Below are 19,699 nucleotides of genomic sequence, written 5' to 3'. Positions count from 1 at the left end.
TGGTTGAAGGGTTTCTTGCATGTACAGCCCATTTCAAGTCACCCCACAGCATTTCAATGGGATTAAGATCTGGGCTTTCACTTGGCCATTCCAGGACTCTCCATTTCTTAGTTCTCATCTTGGTGGATTTACTGGTATGTTTTGGGTCATTGTCATGTTGCAGGGTCCAGTTCTGCTTCAGCTTTAATTTTCATTGAGGCATGCACTTTCACATCAAAAGTAGCCAGAGCCTGCTGTAGGTCCCATGATGACATGTTATGGTGTTTAGAGACCTCTTTTAGCATCTTGCGGTTTGCTCTCGGGGTGAACTTGCTTGGACGACCAGACCTGGGCATGTTGGCAGTTGTTTTGAAAGCCCTCCACTTATTGACTATTTTCCGGACAGTGGAATGGCTGATTTCAAAATCTTTGGGATCTTTTTATATCCCTTACCAGCTGCTACAATTTTCTTTCTGAAGGCCTCAGACAGCTCTTTTGCTCTCACCATGGTGCTCACTCTTACTTCAACAGTCAGGAGCACACCAAACTAAATGTCTGAGGCTTAAATAGGGCAAGGCTCATTCAAAATGCTGAGTAACGATCTTCTAATCACGTGCACTTGGTGTGATACACCTGTGTGTGAGTTGAGCCATTTTAAGTGGGAATAAATGTGGGGGTGTCCTAACTTTTTTTCCTCAGTTAGAATATGCATTTTTGTATAATTACATTTACAGAAGATCTTGAAAAGTCTTTTCTTCAGTTTTAATTGTTTAGTTATATTCCTATAATCTCTCAGTATTGTTAAAATTGAGATTAAATATCTATATATCCAAACATGTTACAAAAATACACAGACTTTCATATGGTGTCCTAACTTTTTCACATGACTGTACACACACTCCTCTATACTATTTATTCCATAAAGCTCATCTTTTATTAGGGTGACCAAGTGTCCTGTTGTGGTCAGAACAGTCTCACTATGCAGAAAACAGTTCCCAAAATGAACAGTATGTCCTATTTTTATGATAAAGACATCAAATTACAAATGTAGTAGGCCTACTTGACTTACTCAATGTTGTAATATGAACTCTCCTGCTGCTAAGGTCTCTTTAAAGTTTTTACTGTACATGGTGAGAAAACTAGATCTGAATGTGAAGACAGTTAAAGTAGTTTTAATTCTCAAAACACACTTTTTACAGTTGTTTACTGGATTTTATTGCTATTTAATGAAAAAAAAATGCACATTCATTCTTCACAAAAATGCCTTAACAAGTGTCAAAATAATATAGAAAATGTTAAAGATTCTTAAATAAATGTGGGTATGAAGTAGCACAATTCAAGATGAACTGGATGAAGTGAGTAATTAAAGATTTATTGGATTTATACTTGGATTATTCTTGCTCATTTGTTTTGTCTATCACCAAAAAAGGTAGTATGAACTGTTTAAAAAACTATTTCAGTGTTAATATATTTGGAAATATTGTGGACCAGTTCAATCAAGTTAAAGCAAATTAAATAAAATATAGTTTACTTTACATTTGTAATAACCATTTTGAAATTAGGGACAAAAGCTAGGATGTCCTGGTTTTTGGCTTGGAGACCTGGCCACCGTATATTTCAATGTTTTAAAACATGGATGCATTGTAATGTGATGGTTAATTCCTTTTTTTTTTGGTGGAAGAATAGTCCAAGAGTTGGTGGTGAGTGGTATTGACTAGCTGGCTTCCTTGTAGCCTATTACTTATAAATTAGAGATGGCTCTTACAAGTAGTCCTTGTGCAGTTTCACATAAAATTCACAACAGAAGAAACAAACAAAGTTATTCCAACTTGCTGAATTGTAGAGCTGTGTAAAAGAAAAGCTGAAAACTTAAACATTCTCATTCATTATAAAAGAATACAAATTATTGCAGCTTTATAGTTTATCAGCTCACATCAAACCACTTCAGTCATAAGGAATTTCATGAATAATTTTTGTATATAATTTGAGTTTAATGTGTTTTACATTATATTACAATCTGTTGAAATGGTAAAATTTAGGTAGGTTTTCTTTTTTGTGTATGTCTAGTGGATTGTAACATCAGACAAAGATCTACACATCATCATCACATTTCTTTTTATGTTACAACTGATTAAAACTTTTCATGAAGAAACCAGTTTTAACTATTGAATTGCATGTATGATGTGTGTGTGTCTATATATATATACAATTTAAAAGCTAGAAATAGCTCTTTCTTTTGAATTTAAGTAACATTTACAAAGTTAAATTTATCCATACTATATATAATATTCTAGATGGAATATTGAGCATGCGTGCAAAACCTCCTTCTGAACGAGAATTTATTGAAGTTCTGCAGAAGTTCAAGTTTTCATTCAACTTGTTGGTATGCATTTTATTGATACAGTGAACTATAATAAAAGTTTACTTTCTTCATATTAATATTATAGGTTAGCACTAAAAATAATTTTACATGAATGTTGAATCAGTTTGTATACAGGTAATCTTAAATGTTGGCTTAATATGTCTGGTTAAGTTTTAATTATGTATGTTTGGAACTGGAGAGTGAAATATAAGTCTTCAAATAGACATTTTATATCAAATTAGGTAAAGTATAGGTTAAGTAAAGTTTGTAGTGTGATATGAGGATCAATTGTTAAGTTTAATTTACTGCTGAACATGGATTTGAATTAAACATATTAATGTTGAAATTGTAATTATTTGCTAATATAACCCTCATTGATTTTTGTATATGCATAACATATTGAAATGGTTTGAGCTGAAAAGATTATTGTAACAATACGAATAATAGAATTCAGGCTTTGCATGTTACAAGTTCTGGAACTCTGACTTTGTTTTCAGTTTGGAGCTTAATTTTTGATTATTGGTTCAGGATTTCTGTTGTACTTTAATACTAGTTTTTTTAATTTGAAATAATATAGCAAAAGAAGATTTAATTTTTGAGAAATTAAATGCTGATTATAGGAATATAATGAAATATAGGTGAGCATGGCTCACAATTGCAGGATTTAAAAAGCATACTATCTAATTTATTTTAAAACAAGTTAACTATTTTGAAAATGAAAATAATTGTTACAACTTTTAAAGTGTAATTTATAATAATTATATGAATTCCAAAATATATAGAATTGTACCTAATTTAAGTCTTTCCTAGCAACTACTACCTTTGAGAATCATAAAAATCAAAAGTTAGAAAGTGGAAAGTTATAATTTTCCCATATTGAAAATATATTTCTAGTAGGAAATTAACTCCTGTCACACACTTAGTATTCTTGTTTATTGTTGCCCTCTATATCCAAAAACTTTCTTCACATGCTTCAAGCCTTGTACTCCCACTACCCTACAAATATTATGATTCTAGTGTATCTCTTGTAAATTGTCATGTAACAACCATCCACACAACTTTCTGATGTATGTGGCTCACTCTATTCAATTATACGGAACTACCATTTTTCAGTGCTACAGTCAAGATGTATTTTGACTGTGCTCTATTCATGGAATTTGTTATTTATTAATGTCATATAAAGTGAAAAGATAATTTCTAAATTTTACTACTGTTTTTAATTTTATAGCTTTTTTGTACATGTATTTATTTTTCTTTTTTACTTGAATAACTTCCAATATTTCATTTTTTTCTGATGAATACCAAAGTTATTGTTATCACTCAAAGGTTATACTCCACTGCACTTATTACAATTACTCAAGCTTCAGGTTGGAGAAACTTGACTAAGGTGTTTCTGGCCTTTATTCATCAGAAAATTGAACATTGTCCAAGTTGACCTCTTCATTGTGATAGTGTTCATTTTCCTGCTGAACTAGCTGGATCTGTTCATGAAAAAGGGATTTTGATGGTCTTTTTCTTCCTCTCACTCATGCTGGGCTTTTCTATGCCTCTCTTGTGGAATCTGCTAGGCTTAATTCAGCCTTTTTAGACATGATTTATTATGTATTTTTTATTTCCCTAATTTCTTACAATTCAGTCCATTCCTTGTTACATGATATTCATTCTTCTTAGTACTTTGTTTCCATTCTTCTTCTAACATCAGGGCTCATGCTGAGCATTTTGTTTCTCAGTTGTGAGCCAGTGATGGCACACCTCACCCTTCATGAGCCATAGATCAGTTTGCCTTAGCTTACCATCAGATAGATTACTTTTTCTTGATTCTCAGCAGTTAGAATCACTACTGCCAGTATGGGAAGAAGACCATGACAATCCTGTCTGTTTATCCCAGGCCCAATTTTCTTGCCATTATCTTACCCTTCCAACTCTCCTATGGTACTTGTTCATCACCATACACCACCTTTCTGAAGCACACCACAGTTCTCCTGAGGAATGTTTTGGGGATACCTTCTCCCTCATTACTTCTACTTTGGCACAGTTGTCCTCCTCTGCTTTCTCTTTCCTCATGTAGTTTCTTTGCTCTTGGAATCTTCTGGAGAGAGATGCTGTCTTGTTCTAGGTTTGTTTACTGTCAGCTTATCTTTGGAAATTAGGGATTGCCCCATTTCTCCAATAGTATATTTTGGGAATATTTCTGCAGCTTTGGAATCTGTGATGCAACATTTGACCTTTTTGTTCTTGGTTGCTCATTTGTTTCAACCTGAGCCCTTGCAACCCACTGTTTCACCTCCAACATCCTCCAATCTTTTGCCTGCTCCTTCAACTAGGGGTTTTACCATTTAGTATCTATTGAAACAGGTCTCTTCATCACCATGCCAACTATCCTGTGGGTTCTGGTCTGGTAGGATCTTATTTATCTGAATTTGTTCACCAGTGCAGGGTAATCGGTACCAATCATTGAGTTCTTCAGGTATTTTAAGAAGGGCTTCTCATCTGATTCCTTTCCCTACACCTGTTGTCTCCTATACACGTATCCTTTGTATTGCCTCAGGATCCTATTACCAACCGACATCTATCAAAGTTTGCTCTGTCTCTTCTATTGCAGAAAGCTATTGAGCCTTTCATTTTTCTTCCCCAGGCTTTTACTGCAGGCTGTTTATGGTACACAAGACCACCAGGAACTGAGGTCTAGTGGTCGAATTGTCCCACCTCTATCACTTTCTGGATCTTCCCCACTTTATAATGGCATCTTTTCTCACACTAGATGGGTTTTCTCTCTGGGATTGTAATGACCAAGACAGACATCTCAAATGCCTATCTACACATTCTTATTTCTCATTGGTGCTGATGCTATCTTCGACTTCTCCATCATGGGCTTGTTTACCAGTTTTACGTCCTTGCCATTTGGGTTTACTTCAGCTCCATGTGTCTTTTGTAGGAGTGTCAAAGATTTTATCCATTGTATTCATGCTTAGATGTTGCACTTAGACTATTACATGGATGAATGGCTTCTGTTAGCTCATTCTGAAATAGAGGCTTTCACATCACACTGGTCTTTCTTTCAGAAGCTTCTGAAGTGGGTTGGATTATCAAGCTGGAGAAGTTACTCCTGTTCTCTACCCTATGTATTGTCCACTTGGGGTCATTTTTTCAACAACCACCTTTATTAGGCTTAGCTTCTCTTCTTTGACTCCATTCTATGAAGCTGTCAGTTCTCCATGCTTTTTCTACTCCCCTCTTTCTTGCAAGGCTCTATCATTTTTGGGGATATGTACTTTTTTAGAAGCTATTATCCCTTAGGTCAAGCACATGTGAGGTCTCTTTGGTTGGCTTTGCACAACCAACATTGAACTGACTGATTCCTTGTTGTTTATCTATCCATCTGTTTTCTTCCCAGGGTGATTTTTGATCATTCATGCCACTCCATTTCTTACTCCTGATTGCTCAGGACAAAACTGGTTTCCTCAACTACTTCAACTCTGTACTGCCCTTCTATAGCCACTTCCTCTTCTAAATCATCCTTAATCACTAGTATTTCCTCCTGCCTTTTCTATCCTCTGTCTTCATACATGGCATTTATCAGGTTTTTGGAGAAGTGTTTTGGATTGTCCTGGCAGGTTGCTTCCTTTTTGGTTTGTTCCAATCATCCTTCCTGATCAGTGTAAATGGAATGTCTTCTGCTGTTGACCATGTGTTGGGGATTTTCCTCTTCTTGAACCACCATTCTTTTTATTACCAATATCCTCAGTTGGCTGTTTGATCATGGACCTTTTGTTTGTTCATCTTTGCATATCGAGCAGCTTTATCACACACCTCCATTTTACCTGGTACTATTTTGTGTTTATCTACCCTGTTTACTCCACATCATGTAGTCTTTCTGGATTAGGATGTCATTGTGGTTTTTCACTCCTTTACTTTATCTCTGTTGGAGCCTTTTTCCTACTTTTCTTTATTTTCCTTATACCTTAACTCTTTTAGCAGGGGTTTGGTCTTACAAACTGATCTCATAACCAGTTTGTGCTTATTACAGTTTTCAAGCTATAACATTTAAATTAGTAAGTGTATTTTCATGATATTTTGCAGATTATCAGTAAACATTACAAGGTTTTTATGAGCAAAACATTAGATTTTTAGTGAGATTAATTTTTGAAGTAACGTTTTTCTCCTACCATTTTTTCTTTTGTAATATCAACTATCCTACATGCAAAGTAATTTTGATTTTAAAATTAAAAATATGTAAGTCTTTATAACCTCCAGATAATTATTAAACATTTTAAAAAACAAATTAAGAAAATTTTTTTATCTCTTTTCATTATTGAATCTTTGTATGAGTTTGGTCAGTTTAACTGATCTCATAACTACCATAAGAGATGAGGAAATAAATATAAATTACGCTTTATTTTCGTTCAAGAATAGCAACAAATTATAACACCACAACAAAAATGCTTAACCTAAATTGCTTGAATATTATAACATTATACATTTATATATATTTATTATTTTTATTGTATTGACGTTTTTGCTGCACCTGGCTGACATTACAGAAGTTGTAAAGACCCAACACGTGTAGTCATGTAACCATATATAAAAATTTAAAACTGGCCTTTACAAGACTGTCTTGGCTATATTTTAGTGGACTAGTGTTTTGTAAAATACAATCACATTTCAGCCATAATACATTATATTTGTATTTAAATTATTACTATTTACAAATATGTTCTTAAACATATATTTCTTAAAACATAGAATAGTAAATAAAGAAGTGCAGCAAACAGTTATTTCTTCTAGTTAAGAACTTTTCACTAGTTTCCTGCTTGCCATCAGTTGCTAAAGCTTATCAAATTTCCAATTGTCAATTTTTTCCTTCCATCTTTCACCCTTATTTTCAGTCTGATCCAGACAGACTTCTATGTCCCATACTTGCTCTTCATTGTCACATTTCCCATATGACTTCCTCTTGACTCTCATTCCTGTCTATTTATCCATTGGCAACATTCCTCTGTTTATGATATGTTTCCTTCAACACACACCAGTTGGGTTCTGTTTTTGTTTCAATTGGCTTATTCCTCCTTGTCTTCTTCTTCTTTCCAAAATCTAGTTCAGATGTTGCCACATCAAATCAGGTATATTGGTTTATTACCTTTTCTGTAGCCTTTTGCCTCCATTATCCACTGGAGAAAATTCTTTAATTAGGTATGTGAACTACTACTCATCTGTTCATATACCTGATTATTTGCATTGGGTGGCTGTTTCTTTCTTATCAGGATACTATCTTTCAAACATCAGTCATACTGTGACTGAAAAATTATCTTTTTTTAATTTGGATCCTGTTTGGATTCCACTCTTTGGTGAGTATTGCCTACCCAGATATACTTAAAGCATCGCAAATTCACACTGTATGGTCATAATGCTATCATTAAATCCCGTATTTCCATGGTCCATAATGCACATTGTTAAGATTGGATGTTCCACAAGATTGCTCTTGGGTTTTTTCCTTGTGATATATTTGCTTCATAAATATGCCTGTTTCAAAATGCAGTAACCAATTGAAGTTTGTAATATACATGGATAAAGCAGAAGGGAAAAGCTATTCCTTATGTTCAATAAAACAAACTTTTCTGGTCACTCATTTGCACTGTCTCTGATTTTGATGTTCTGCCACACTTTCCATTGTGTTTTATCCCTCTTTTTCTTCAAGTAAAGTAGGGTTGCCCATGTCACTTTCCTATTCTAAGTTGTTGGAGTTGTGGATCTTCTGAATGTGATTTAATGTGAATAACTAAACATACAACTCCATTCAGTTAAAAGTAAGTTGGAGGTTTCTGCTGATGTAGATGTCATGATTCTCCATTCATGTGCACCATTTCTGTATGGTGGGCTTCAAGGGTTAATGTTGCACCCAACTTCTGCATCTATCTGGAGTGTGACGTTATGTATCATTTATGGTGATAATCCACTTTTGTGTGGTGGTAACCACAAGTTAGTGATGCACTCCAATCTGTATGATTCTGCCTGTGAGGATGAGATTGCACACATACATTGATAAAGGCATTCTATCTCTGTATGGTGGGGTCAGAGCAGGGGATTGTTGTTGTGCCAGCTTCTGTGACTATGTGGAAGGTGAAGTTGGATATTATTTATAGAAGCAATCCACTTTTGTGCATTGGAATTTGGAAGCTTGAGGGGATGCTGTTGCACATGGCTAATAGCAAATATGCTCCATCTCTGTATGGTGGGCTTCATGGGTTGATGTTGCCTTCAGCTTCTGTGATTATCCAGAAGGTGCAGTTGCATATGCGTTTAGGGGCAATCCACTTCCACAAAGTGGTATTTGGTAGTTTGTGATATACTCCAATGTTGTACATTTAAAGAGATGATGTTGCTTTAGAGTTGACCCATCACATTGCAGTTTACCCCTTCATTTGAAATCCCTCATCTGACAATCACATATTGTGGATTTTGCACATATACCTGTTTTTCAGATCGTTTTGCACATTATGTACTTCCATTCTATGAAACTTGAGGTGAGGATGGGGTTGACCATAGATCAGAGGTTACATGCCCAGTACCATTTAGTTTTGTACTGGAGTAGACTGGCCACATACCATCAACACACACAAGTCACTCTTCACCTTATGCACATTATGTACTTCCATTCTATGAAACTTGAGGTGAGGATGGGGTTGACCATAGATCAGAGGTTACATGCCCAGTACCATTTAGTTTTGTACTGGAGTAGACTGGCCACATACCATCAACACACACAAGTCACTCTTCACCTTGGAACACATCCATTTTCACTTCCCCCTACATTGTTGTCTGTTGATGGTTCATCTACAGTCTGTCTTCTTCAGGATTGAAAGTATGTTTGTATATGGTGCAGATTGAAATTTAACCATTTTCTCTTGCTTTTATTGTGCTTTTTCCCTTTTTCTACCTATTTGCACACTGGGGAAAGAGTATACCTAGCACTGAAGTGATGCAGTCTCCCAAGAATGATTCTTTATTAAGAGGATCATCAGTACAGGGTATTCTCCATATGCTTTTGAAGTGTGCTTCTTTATATTTCTTGTATCAGACCCTCTGCCTGTTTAATGTGGGATTCTAGTTATATATGTATGAGAAGTTACAATTTTCCTGTAATAGAAATATATTTTTGATAGGCACTTACCTCTTCTCACACTTTCCTCCTCACTTCAAACCAGTGTTTCCTTTTCTAACTGAAATTAAAGTGATAGTTCAGTAGAATCAAACAGTGGGAGTTGCATACATCTGGAGGCTTTGTTGCACTTCTGTTGGTGAAGGGCTATCACATGACAACTTGTGTGTAAGACACAGAGAAATCATAATAATCATGGGTAATGTTAGTACATGGCTTGTGCTACACGAAAAATTTCCTTGCATATAGAATGCAGTATTGAATGAGAATAACTATATCTGTGAGCTGGAGGTAATTTCCTATCAGAAATATGTTTTCATAATAGGAAAGTTATAATTTACCATTTTCTAACTTTTGTTTTTATAGGTTTCAAGGTGGTAGTTACTAGGAAAGGCTTAAACTAGGTATATTTTTACATTTTCACCACTATACATAAATGGACCTATAGAGAAACTTTTGCTAACAATGTAAGAAACTTTTACTTGTTAAACTAAATATTTATCCAGAATTATGTTTAAAATGGCTAGTTTAATTGCACTCTAAATAAAGTAAGAGTATTATAATTATAAAATTGGCTTTGGATAATGATAGAACTCTTAAACAGTCATAACTTAAGGAAAAGCATCAAGATTTGTAATCAAAGTTAATGCTCAATACCAATGTTAATCCAATAGAATTTTTAAAGCTACATAGATAACACTAAAAACCAGAGCTGACGTAATTTTGCAGGCCAAACTGAAGAACCACATTCATGACCCTAATGCACCAGAACTGATTCACTTCCTCTTTACTCCATTGACTCTTGTTGTGGATGCAGCTCAGCAGACTGGGTCAAATCTACCACCACAAGTTGTCACACCATTGTTGACAGCTGATGCCATAGATCTTTTGGTTAACTGCTGCTCTTCAAAAGAAACAGACCTATGGCATAGCCTTGGTGATCCATGGATCATACCCAGGTATGACATGTCTATGGAAAATCTACAAATGTGAAAAGAATAGCAGATATAAAAATGCTTTTGTAGTGATAAGAAACAAATAATTGAAGGAGAGATCAGCCACAAACTATAAGTGTAACATTTAATAAATCAAAGACTTTTGGTCTTTTTCAACTGTGTTGTTCACAGTTGCCACTAATTGTTAGTGCTTTGCAAGAAGGAGGGAAGAAGTAATTGATCTAATTGGAGTTAATACATGTGACTGAAGCATGTACAGTAGCTCTTCCTGTTATTGTACTGGAGAGACATGGAACTGTCCTGGCTGTTTATCTCTCTTATTGTTCACCATGCACCAGTTTGAATGAGGAGCTAAACTGTGACTTCTGGGAGTGTTGTTAATGAAACATAACATATTTATATTTTTAGCTCCAGATGTGGCTATCTTTCTCAAGATAATAAATATTGCCATGCCACAACCTACAGTTATTGTATTTGAAATGCCTTATTTTTATTTTATAATTTACATATTTACTTTGAGTATGATCTGTAATTTAAACTACTTGGGATTTTCAGAAAAGAAACATAAAGGAACATTTCTATCAAAAGTGGGTAATATGACTTTTTTACATAATTTGAGCCAACTGAACTTAATATGCTTATTACAAAGCTTAATTTTGAGTTTTTGGGCTTTGGTTTTGGGAGAAAAAAATGGCTGTCAGATTTCTATTTAATTCTTACTTTGTTGTTGACTACTATGTTCTGGTAAAGTTTTGTTAAAGGTTGTTCCAATACTATTGTATCTACCAGGATATGTACCATACATACAAATGCTAAACTACTGTAGTTATTCCATTTTGTAACACTCATTAGTTTACATAACATATAAGAACTAGTAACAATGACATAGTATTTCATTTCATGGGGTAGGAATCATAAAATATCTGTTTTGTTTTTGTAGGAACTTCATAATAACATAAATGAAGGTACCCAAGTGGTTCAAGAGATATAAATCGCTCATTTGCAGAATAGACAAAACTAAAGTTTGAGCATAGCCATAGATTTAACTTCAATAAGTAATTAGTTTGGTTTGTGATTACTTTTGTTATATACTGTTATTACTTTATTTTTTACATGATATAATGTTCACCTTTTGGCCAAGAGAGCACCAAATGTTTATTGTGTTCCTTTTGAAACTGTAATTTAGTTAATTATTGCTGATTTATTATGCTAAAACCTTCTTTGTTGTTGAACAGAAAGAGTGTGAAGGTAGTTGTCTATTCTGTTTCATAGATATAAATTAATTGTAAGATTTAATATTCCATTTGTTAAAATGAATTTAGGATGTGCATTTGTTGTGAAATACACTTTTGTAATATGAACTAAAATTTTTCTTTCTATTTTAATGACATCCAGAAAATCATTATTTCATTTTGTTGTAAAATCTAGGTTTTGATTCACCAAAGCATTGTTAAATCATGTTAATAAATTATATTTTGTGATTACTTGTTTAGAAACAAGTTTTCCAAGAATTCCATTTATAGCATCAAGTAGATATCATTTATTAATTCTGAGTATACTTTATTTTTAATAAGCCACAAATTTGTCTTTCATAAGTTTGAGGTCAGTGGGCAGGTTTTCATTGTATCTGCTGTAACCGAGTAGGCCTTAACTTTGTTGTAAACTTGTTTTTGTCATGGCACAGAGACCAGTGGAGAGGAAACCAAGCCAGTTATCATCCAGTGTTCACCAATGGTTGGGCACCAGAATATCCTTTCTCTGATGACAGAGAAAGAGCTGGAATCACTGCAGCAGCAGCAGCTTCAGCAGCACAGCGATATAGACGAGATAATCTTCGAAGAGCTCAAGAAGAGGTACACACTCTGTGAATTACTTTCAGATGGTAAAATGTATCCTGTAGAATTTAATACTTGTAAAATTCCTACAAATTCACTAATTTACCAAATTTATAAGGATATTTTTACTGCATAGTGAAATGTGAAACCATATAAAAACAGCCTCTCACTGGACTTCGATAAAATACTCCTTCAAAGCATGTTACTTACGGTTGTGTCACTGTGAAGAAACCTTTTCATTATTTAATAAATTAAAGTAAAAATTTGCCCGACTTTTTGAGTTTTTATTTATTTACCCCTTTTCAGAGCAGGCCATGGGTAAAAGGCCATATCATCACAGTTTTGCTTGTATTCAAAACTTTATTTAACTACTATTTTGTGAATTTACATCAGTAAGTTTAGAATCAAATCGTAGATTATAATCCAAACTTCAGTATTATGTGTGCGTTAATTTCGTAATTTAAAAGTAAATATTAAAAGAATATATCCAACTACAGATTTTTGTAAGTCGTGTGATATGTTGAATGCAGCACTGTTTAAAATTAGATGTTTGTGATGGTACAATACTATGTCTGTAGTTTTGTACAAATTAGGAACTCAATTTACTAATGTTATCAAGCTAAAATATATAATAAGAACTTCATATCTTTTTATTTTGCTGAGTATTGGCTTATGTATTGAATCAAAAACAGTAGCTCTGTTCACCTCTTTCTATTTTTGGAAATGGTCCTTTATGTACATTCATTTCAATATGTGACATATGAATAACCAATCAACAGCTTAGAATGTCCCCAGAATGGTTTTCTCAGTCACTGTAATATTTGAAAATATTACCATGTTCTTTCAATCCCAGATTTCAATGAGATAGGTTGTGTCTTTAGTGTTCTTGAAGTTTCAGATTTTACTTTAAAACCTAAATTACATGTTAGTTACTGAGCTTAATAAATTATAGTGGAATTCTATAGTATCAGTGTAGTTATTTATGATTTCTTGGTTATTCAACTGTATATATAAAACCTGAAAAAACCAAAAGAAACTGATATCCTTCATGTACAAAATTTTAATAGGTCAGTACAATACAAAATAATAAATATGTATGTAAATATATAGCATTATGAGACTTAAGCTACATAGACTAAACATTTGTATTTTTGTGTTATAATACATAGTCATTCTAGCAAGAAAAAATCATAATTTATATTTATTTCCTTTTTTTATGATGGTAACGAAGTTGGTCAAGTGACAGATTCTACGTAGAGTATAGAAAATAACATAAAACATAGTCTCACTGAAAACAAACGTTTGAAATGTACTTATGAGATTTTAGAGATTAAGCAAATAATATTTGAGATTTTTGGAACAAAGAATACTTTTTTAATCAAAAAATGAAATCACTTTACACTTAGACTAGTAATGAAACAGACTCTAGCTTCACTAACAAAACTTTAGTGAACATATTTCATTAAAAAAATCTGATTTTTTTATGTATAACAAAAATGTAATCTTTGCTAAAAGTCTAAATTTTGTGAAGATACACATCTTGCATTAAAAGTGTTTGGAAATATTTAATGTGTGTGAATGCAAAGACGTTAAACTAGTGTATATTACACAGAGTCTGTAGTGAAAGGATTAAATTAAAGAATAATAGTAAAAATTTGTGTGGTTTATTGTCAGTCAGTTTTAGATACGGAAGTTAATATTTATAGTTATTGTGGAAATCACTTATTTTAACAAGGTACCCTACTTTTGCTCACGTATGTAGCAATTCTTGTTCAGTGTTGCCGTATGTTTGCCACAAGTATTTCACTTCCCTGTACTCCTTGATTCACATGCTTTAACTGAATCTTGCATGCAAATTATTATGCAACAGATCTCCACCACTTGATGTACCCACCCCAACACACACACACATGAATCATGCAACTCTCTATACTATTCTACCCAGTTGTCACTTCTTGGGCAATGCTCATGTTTGGATATTTTACTTAGTGCACTCTTCAAATATAAAATTTTTGACCAGTTATTTTTCAAGTTCCCTACTTATTTTTTATTGTTTGAATTTATACCTCATTCATTTGTGGTATTATTTAATTTTCTACCTAGTTATGAAAATTAATAAATTTTCCATGGTTTTCTTTATTTCTTTACCAACACAGTTGTGTTTGGTTTTCATTTGCATTATGAATTATGAAGTGCAAATTACCACCTACTAGCAGTCAAGCTTCAGGTGGGGGGGACTTGACTTTGAAATAATTAGTAAATATTTGTTGAAAGATTGGTCATTACTTAAGCTAACCTCCCTTTTCTGATGTTGTCCAAATTCTTTCTGAACAAGCTGAACCTGTTTGAGACAGTAAAGCATTTGATACTCTTATTACTCTACCTGAATTTGCCATGTCTTCCTAAGTTCCTACTATGAATTCTGTTAGGCCTAATACAGCTCTTTTGGACATAATTTCTCAGGCATTATTCTTCTCCCCAATTTCCTAAGATCCTCTGCCTTTCTTGTTATATGATACTTCATCCTCTAAGTATGTTGTGTTTCCACCATACTGAGCATTTTGTATCGTGGTTCGTGAGATCATTGGCATGCTTAAGGCTTATTATTCTTTCCTTGATTCCTAGGAGCTTGTATCCATGTTACTTGTTTAGACCTGATTGTTTCTATTCTTTTATCCCAAGCCCAATGTTCTTGCCTTTATCTTACTTTTTACATCTATATTACAGTATTTGTCTAACATATCTCATCTTCAAGGCAATACACCAAAATTTTGAGTTTTTTTTTTGTGGAATTTGTTTGCCTTAATTGCATCCTTGTTGGCACGTTTGTCAACTTTAACTTTTTCTCTTTACACATGTGGTTCCTCTATTGTTGGGATCTTTTTGGGAGAGATGTGGTTTTCTCCCACATTAATTTTCCATCTCTTTAGCTTACTTACTTACACCCAGCCCCTTTTCTCCATCAGTTAGTGTTTGGAAATCTTTCAGCAACTTTGAAATCCAGAGTGGAATTTGGGAAACAGCTTTTTTCCTTATTTGTTGATCATTTGTCTCACTTAGACTCTTGAACATCCCTTATATATATGTTCCCTTTCCTAATTCTTCCAATTCCTTTCTTGTTCCCTCTGCTAAGGGATCTTCTTCTCATCATTTTATTCAACATCATGTGTCACTCCACTAACAGTTTTGATGACTACTCCTCTGCATAAAACATTTTCTCAACACAAACCAGCTATTTTTACATATATATTTTTCTCTACAAGTGGGTTTTCTCATCATCACTGACTACTCCATGTGTTCTGGTCTGGTGGGGACTCTTTTGTCCTAATATGTTTATCTATGAAGAGACTTTAATAGTGATCTGTGAGTTTTCTAGGTCTTAGTTGAAGAACTTATCATGAGATTCTGACACTCTGATACTCATTTCCAGTCATTTGCCTCAGGATTCTATCACATATCAGTATATGTGATAGAATCCTGAGGCAGTATAGGATCATCTTTCTCAGGGGTTTCATTTTAGGCTGTTTGAAAATTGGATGCTGGAGTTCTGTGGTTGATCTGTCATGCCTTAATCACTTCTTTGTGCTACCTTGTTTTACTGTGGAGTCATTTTATGAATGATCTAGGTCAACATCTTGAATGCTTATCTTCATATTCCTATATCTCTGCAATTGAGGTGGTTTATCAATTTTGTGATCTACCTTTTTGGACTTGCAGTTGCACCAGATGTCTTTTGTTGGGTGGTCAAGGTTTTTGCCAGACTTATGTACTCTCAAGGGTTGTGCTTCCACCATTACAAAAATGACTGGCTTCTATTGGGTTATTCAGTTTATTCCAAACTGGAGTCTCCCCCAATAAACTTATCTACTTCTTTTGGATGTGGCATGGGTTGGTTAATTGACGAATTTAGAGAAATCCTTCCTTGTTCCTACCCAATATTTTATTCGTTTGGGTGTTTTCTTCAATACTCATTTCATTCAGACCCAACCTTCTTCTGTTTGGCTCCTTTTGATAGAGCTGGTAGTCATCAACAATCTAACTTCTTCCTTTATTGTTGCTCACAATGTCATATTGTTTAAGGGGATGTGTTATTCTGTGGTGGTACTTATTCCCATATGTTGTGCTCATGTGGAAATATCTTTAGTGAACTCTTTATAACCAATTGAACCTTTTGTGGGATCCCTTGTGTACCTATTACCTTGCATTCTTCTAATGTGGACAATCACACTTTGGCAGGGATTCTGCTTCCTCTACCTTATCCAGACTTTCATATTTTTATGGACACTTCATAGCTGGGATGGATAGGTCAAACAGTATTATCCTGGAGCTTATTGCTGTCCATCAGGTTTTGAATAAATTTTCATCTTGCCAACAGTTTACTGGTTATGATCTGTACAAATAATTCTAGACAGGTGGCATATATCAATTACCAGGGAGACACTCGTTCTTGTTCTGTTTGTTGTTGAACATTGGATTTCCTATTTAGCATTCATCTAACTCAATGCTAGGTGCTTTCAGCCTTGTTGTAGATTATCTTTCCTGTGTAGAAAAAATTTATCTGACAGAATGGTCAAATTCTCAAGTTTCCAGTGGTTATGCACTTGGGTAGATACTCTGCACCTGGATGCACTTGCTACTATCCTCAATACCAAGTTACCTCTCTTTAGGTTTCTGGTGCATCATCTTATTGCTCTATCTGTTGATGCATTCAGTCAGATTGGACAGATAAATTACTTTATGTGTATCCTTCTGATTTCTCCTGACTTACCAGCCCAGTTGTGGTTTTTGCAGCTGCTCCACAGCTCACTTGCTCTACTGTTTCTCCCTTCCCAGAATTTCATTTGTTCTATTTCATCATTTCTACATTTCATCTTCATGCCTTGGTGAGAAGATCTAATTTATCATGGCCCATTCCATTTAATCTTCCATGGAGGTCTATTATTGTTAGTGAAACATTTTCTGTCATTGGTCTTAGGGTTAGGGTTATCCCATTATTCTCTTATTATGGATTTCTTATCTTAGTTAAATGATCAGGGGTCTTTGGTCACCTTAATCACAGGTTATCAGACAACCTTATCTCACACCTTTTTTGTTTTTGTTTTTCTTGGTACAGTAATTTTTTTGCCTCCTATACTTTATCATTATTGTTACATTCCTTCTGAATTGTTCAACCTCCATGATATGCAGCCCTTTTGATTTGGGGTGTTAATGTAATGCTTCACTGCCTTATTTTACTTCTGTCTAAACCTTTTCTTTGTGTTCTATTTTTCATTTATTTCTTAAGGCATATTTCTTCCTCCTTTTAGCCTCTGGATGCCATTGATTGGATTTGTTTGCCATTGATGTTTCCTGTATTCTGTACCATTCCTCTTATCATCTCTTTTATCTGGATAGATCTTTTCTTCCCAAGACTAGTGGATCAAGGGAGTAATTCCTTCTTGTTGCCAACGTATTTTTCTTCCATTTGCTACCTATATTCCAGGTCTTATCCAGATAGACTTCTATGTCCATTTTGTGCTTTTTATTGTTATATCGCCTGCATAGCTTCCTTACCTCATAATCGTTTCCTCTTATTTCTTCCTTGGCACCTATTCATGATCTCTCTCCTTTCATCCTCACCATTTGGGTTTGACTTTTCATTCAGTTGGCTTAGTCTTTATCATCTCCTTGTCACGTATTCTGGGTGTCTTCCATTAGATTAGGCACCTTACTTTTTCCCTTGCATCATATCTGCATCATAATTTTTAGGAAATTATTCATGCAGGCATGTGAACTACTCCTTATATTTTCATCTCTCAGTATCTGCATCATGTTGCTGTTTCTTCCTTGTCATGTTATTGTCTTTCACCTGTTACCATTCTTCAGACTTTGGTGGGCCCATAACCATGTAAGATTTTGTTTCTTTAATTCCATATATTTTTCAGTGGCCTGTCCCATGTTTTTATCTAGATCAAGATCTCACTCTGTGGTAAGTGGTGTCTGTTCAGGTTACTTAGAATTATAAATAAATTTGTGCTGTAATGCCACATTGACTTCACTTTCATAATTTTCATGGCTACTAAATGTACACTGTTTTTTAGTATCACATATGCTGGAAAGGTGGTGTTCCACAATATTACTTGTAGGTTATTTCTTTTGATATCTTTGTTTTACAAGTATGCCCATTCCAGAGTGTATTGACCCAGGGATTTCATAGGTAAATTAGAAGGGGATTGCTGCCCCTTCTCCTGCCATTACATGGATTGAATAATTAAAGTTTGATTTCCTTTTCAAAATAGGGTCTTTAGTGTGAATGTTCTTTTAGACTCTCCACTGATTTATCTTTCCCTGTTTTTTCTAGTGGAGTAAGAGATTTCTTTTCTTACTAGTTGTGGACCATAGATGTATACTCCTGAATGAGAGATATACAATATAAACAACAATGACTCCATTCAGTTGAGAGAGAGTGGTGGTGTTCTGTTGGTGTCTTTGATGGATATTCTTCAAAAAGATGTCGCATATCTGCACTGGCTTATCCCAAGGAATGATGGAGTTTTGAAATGAACTGTAGTAATCATTGGAATTTCTCATTCTACCTACACATAGAAGTCAATTCCAAGTATTTGAGTTTTGGGTTTTAGATCTGAAACGATCACCCTTTTTTTTTTTGCATTCATATATTATGACATCTGGAATCCCTCATCCTCTCCTTGCATGGATGTTGGTTCCTGACATTTGAGTTTTAGATTCAGAGCTGGACCTATCGACATCATGCTCTCACACACATAGTGCAATAGGGATTTCTCATCTTACCCACATGTGCATGTTGATTCATAGCAGTTGAGTTTTGAGTTTAGAGCCAAAACAATCACAATATATCCTTATACAATTCAAGTCATGCAACTGATTTCCTTCATCTTAACCCCATATGGATGTTGGTTCCTAGCATTTGAGTTTAGAGCCAAACCAATCACAATATATCCTCATACAAGTCAAGTCATGCAACTGATTTCCTTCATCTTAACCCCATATGGATGTTGGTTCTCAGCATTTGAGTTTAGAGCCAAACCAATCACAATATATCCTCATGCAAGTCAGTCATGCAACTGATTTCCTTCATCTTAACCCCATATGGATGTTGGTTCCCAGCATTTGAGTTTTGGACTTAGAACTGAAACAATTTGACAACATGCTGGCATATACGCAATTCACATCTTTGATTAGGATCCCTCATTGTACCCCCCACATTGTACCACAATATATGTTTTGTGGTTTTTAAATAAATTACTGGCTTTCCACTGTAAATGTATATACAATATTTTTATCTAGAGAAACCCCAAGTCTGTTCATGGGAACAATTAGTTTTCCCACAAACCATTGTGATAATATAGTATTAGCAAAAACTGAAATTGCAGTTTTATAAATTTACCAC

General features: G+C 34.3%; 1 protein-coding gene across 18 annotated transcripts in view; it reads left to right on the top strand.

Moving 5' to 3' along the window:
• LOC143223133 (epidermal growth factor receptor kinase substrate 8-like) overlaps positions 1-19,699 on the top strand; it is a 172,547-nt gene that overhangs the window by 115,807 nt on the left and 37,041 nt on the right. For all 18 annotated transcript variants that reach the window (XM_076450653.1, XM_076450661.1, XM_076450645.1 and 15 more), the window contains 3 exons: positions 2,274-2,362; positions 10,227-10,456; positions 12,138-12,306. In XM_076450653.1, the coding sequence (XP_076306768.1) occupies positions 2,274-2,362; positions 10,227-10,456; positions 12,138-12,306 (488 nt within the window). The remainder of the gene's footprint in view (positions 1-2,273; positions 2,363-10,226; positions 10,457-12,137; positions 12,307-19,699) is intronic.

This window comes from Tachypleus tridentatus, chromosome 8, assembly GCF_004210375.1.
Source record: "Tachypleus tridentatus isolate NWPU-2018 chromosome 8, ASM421037v1, whole genome shotgun sequence".
NCBI lineage: Eukaryota > Metazoa > Arthropoda > Merostomata > Xiphosura > Limulidae > Tachypleus > Tachypleus tridentatus.
This window is presented reverse-complemented; position numbering and strand designations above follow the sequence as displayed.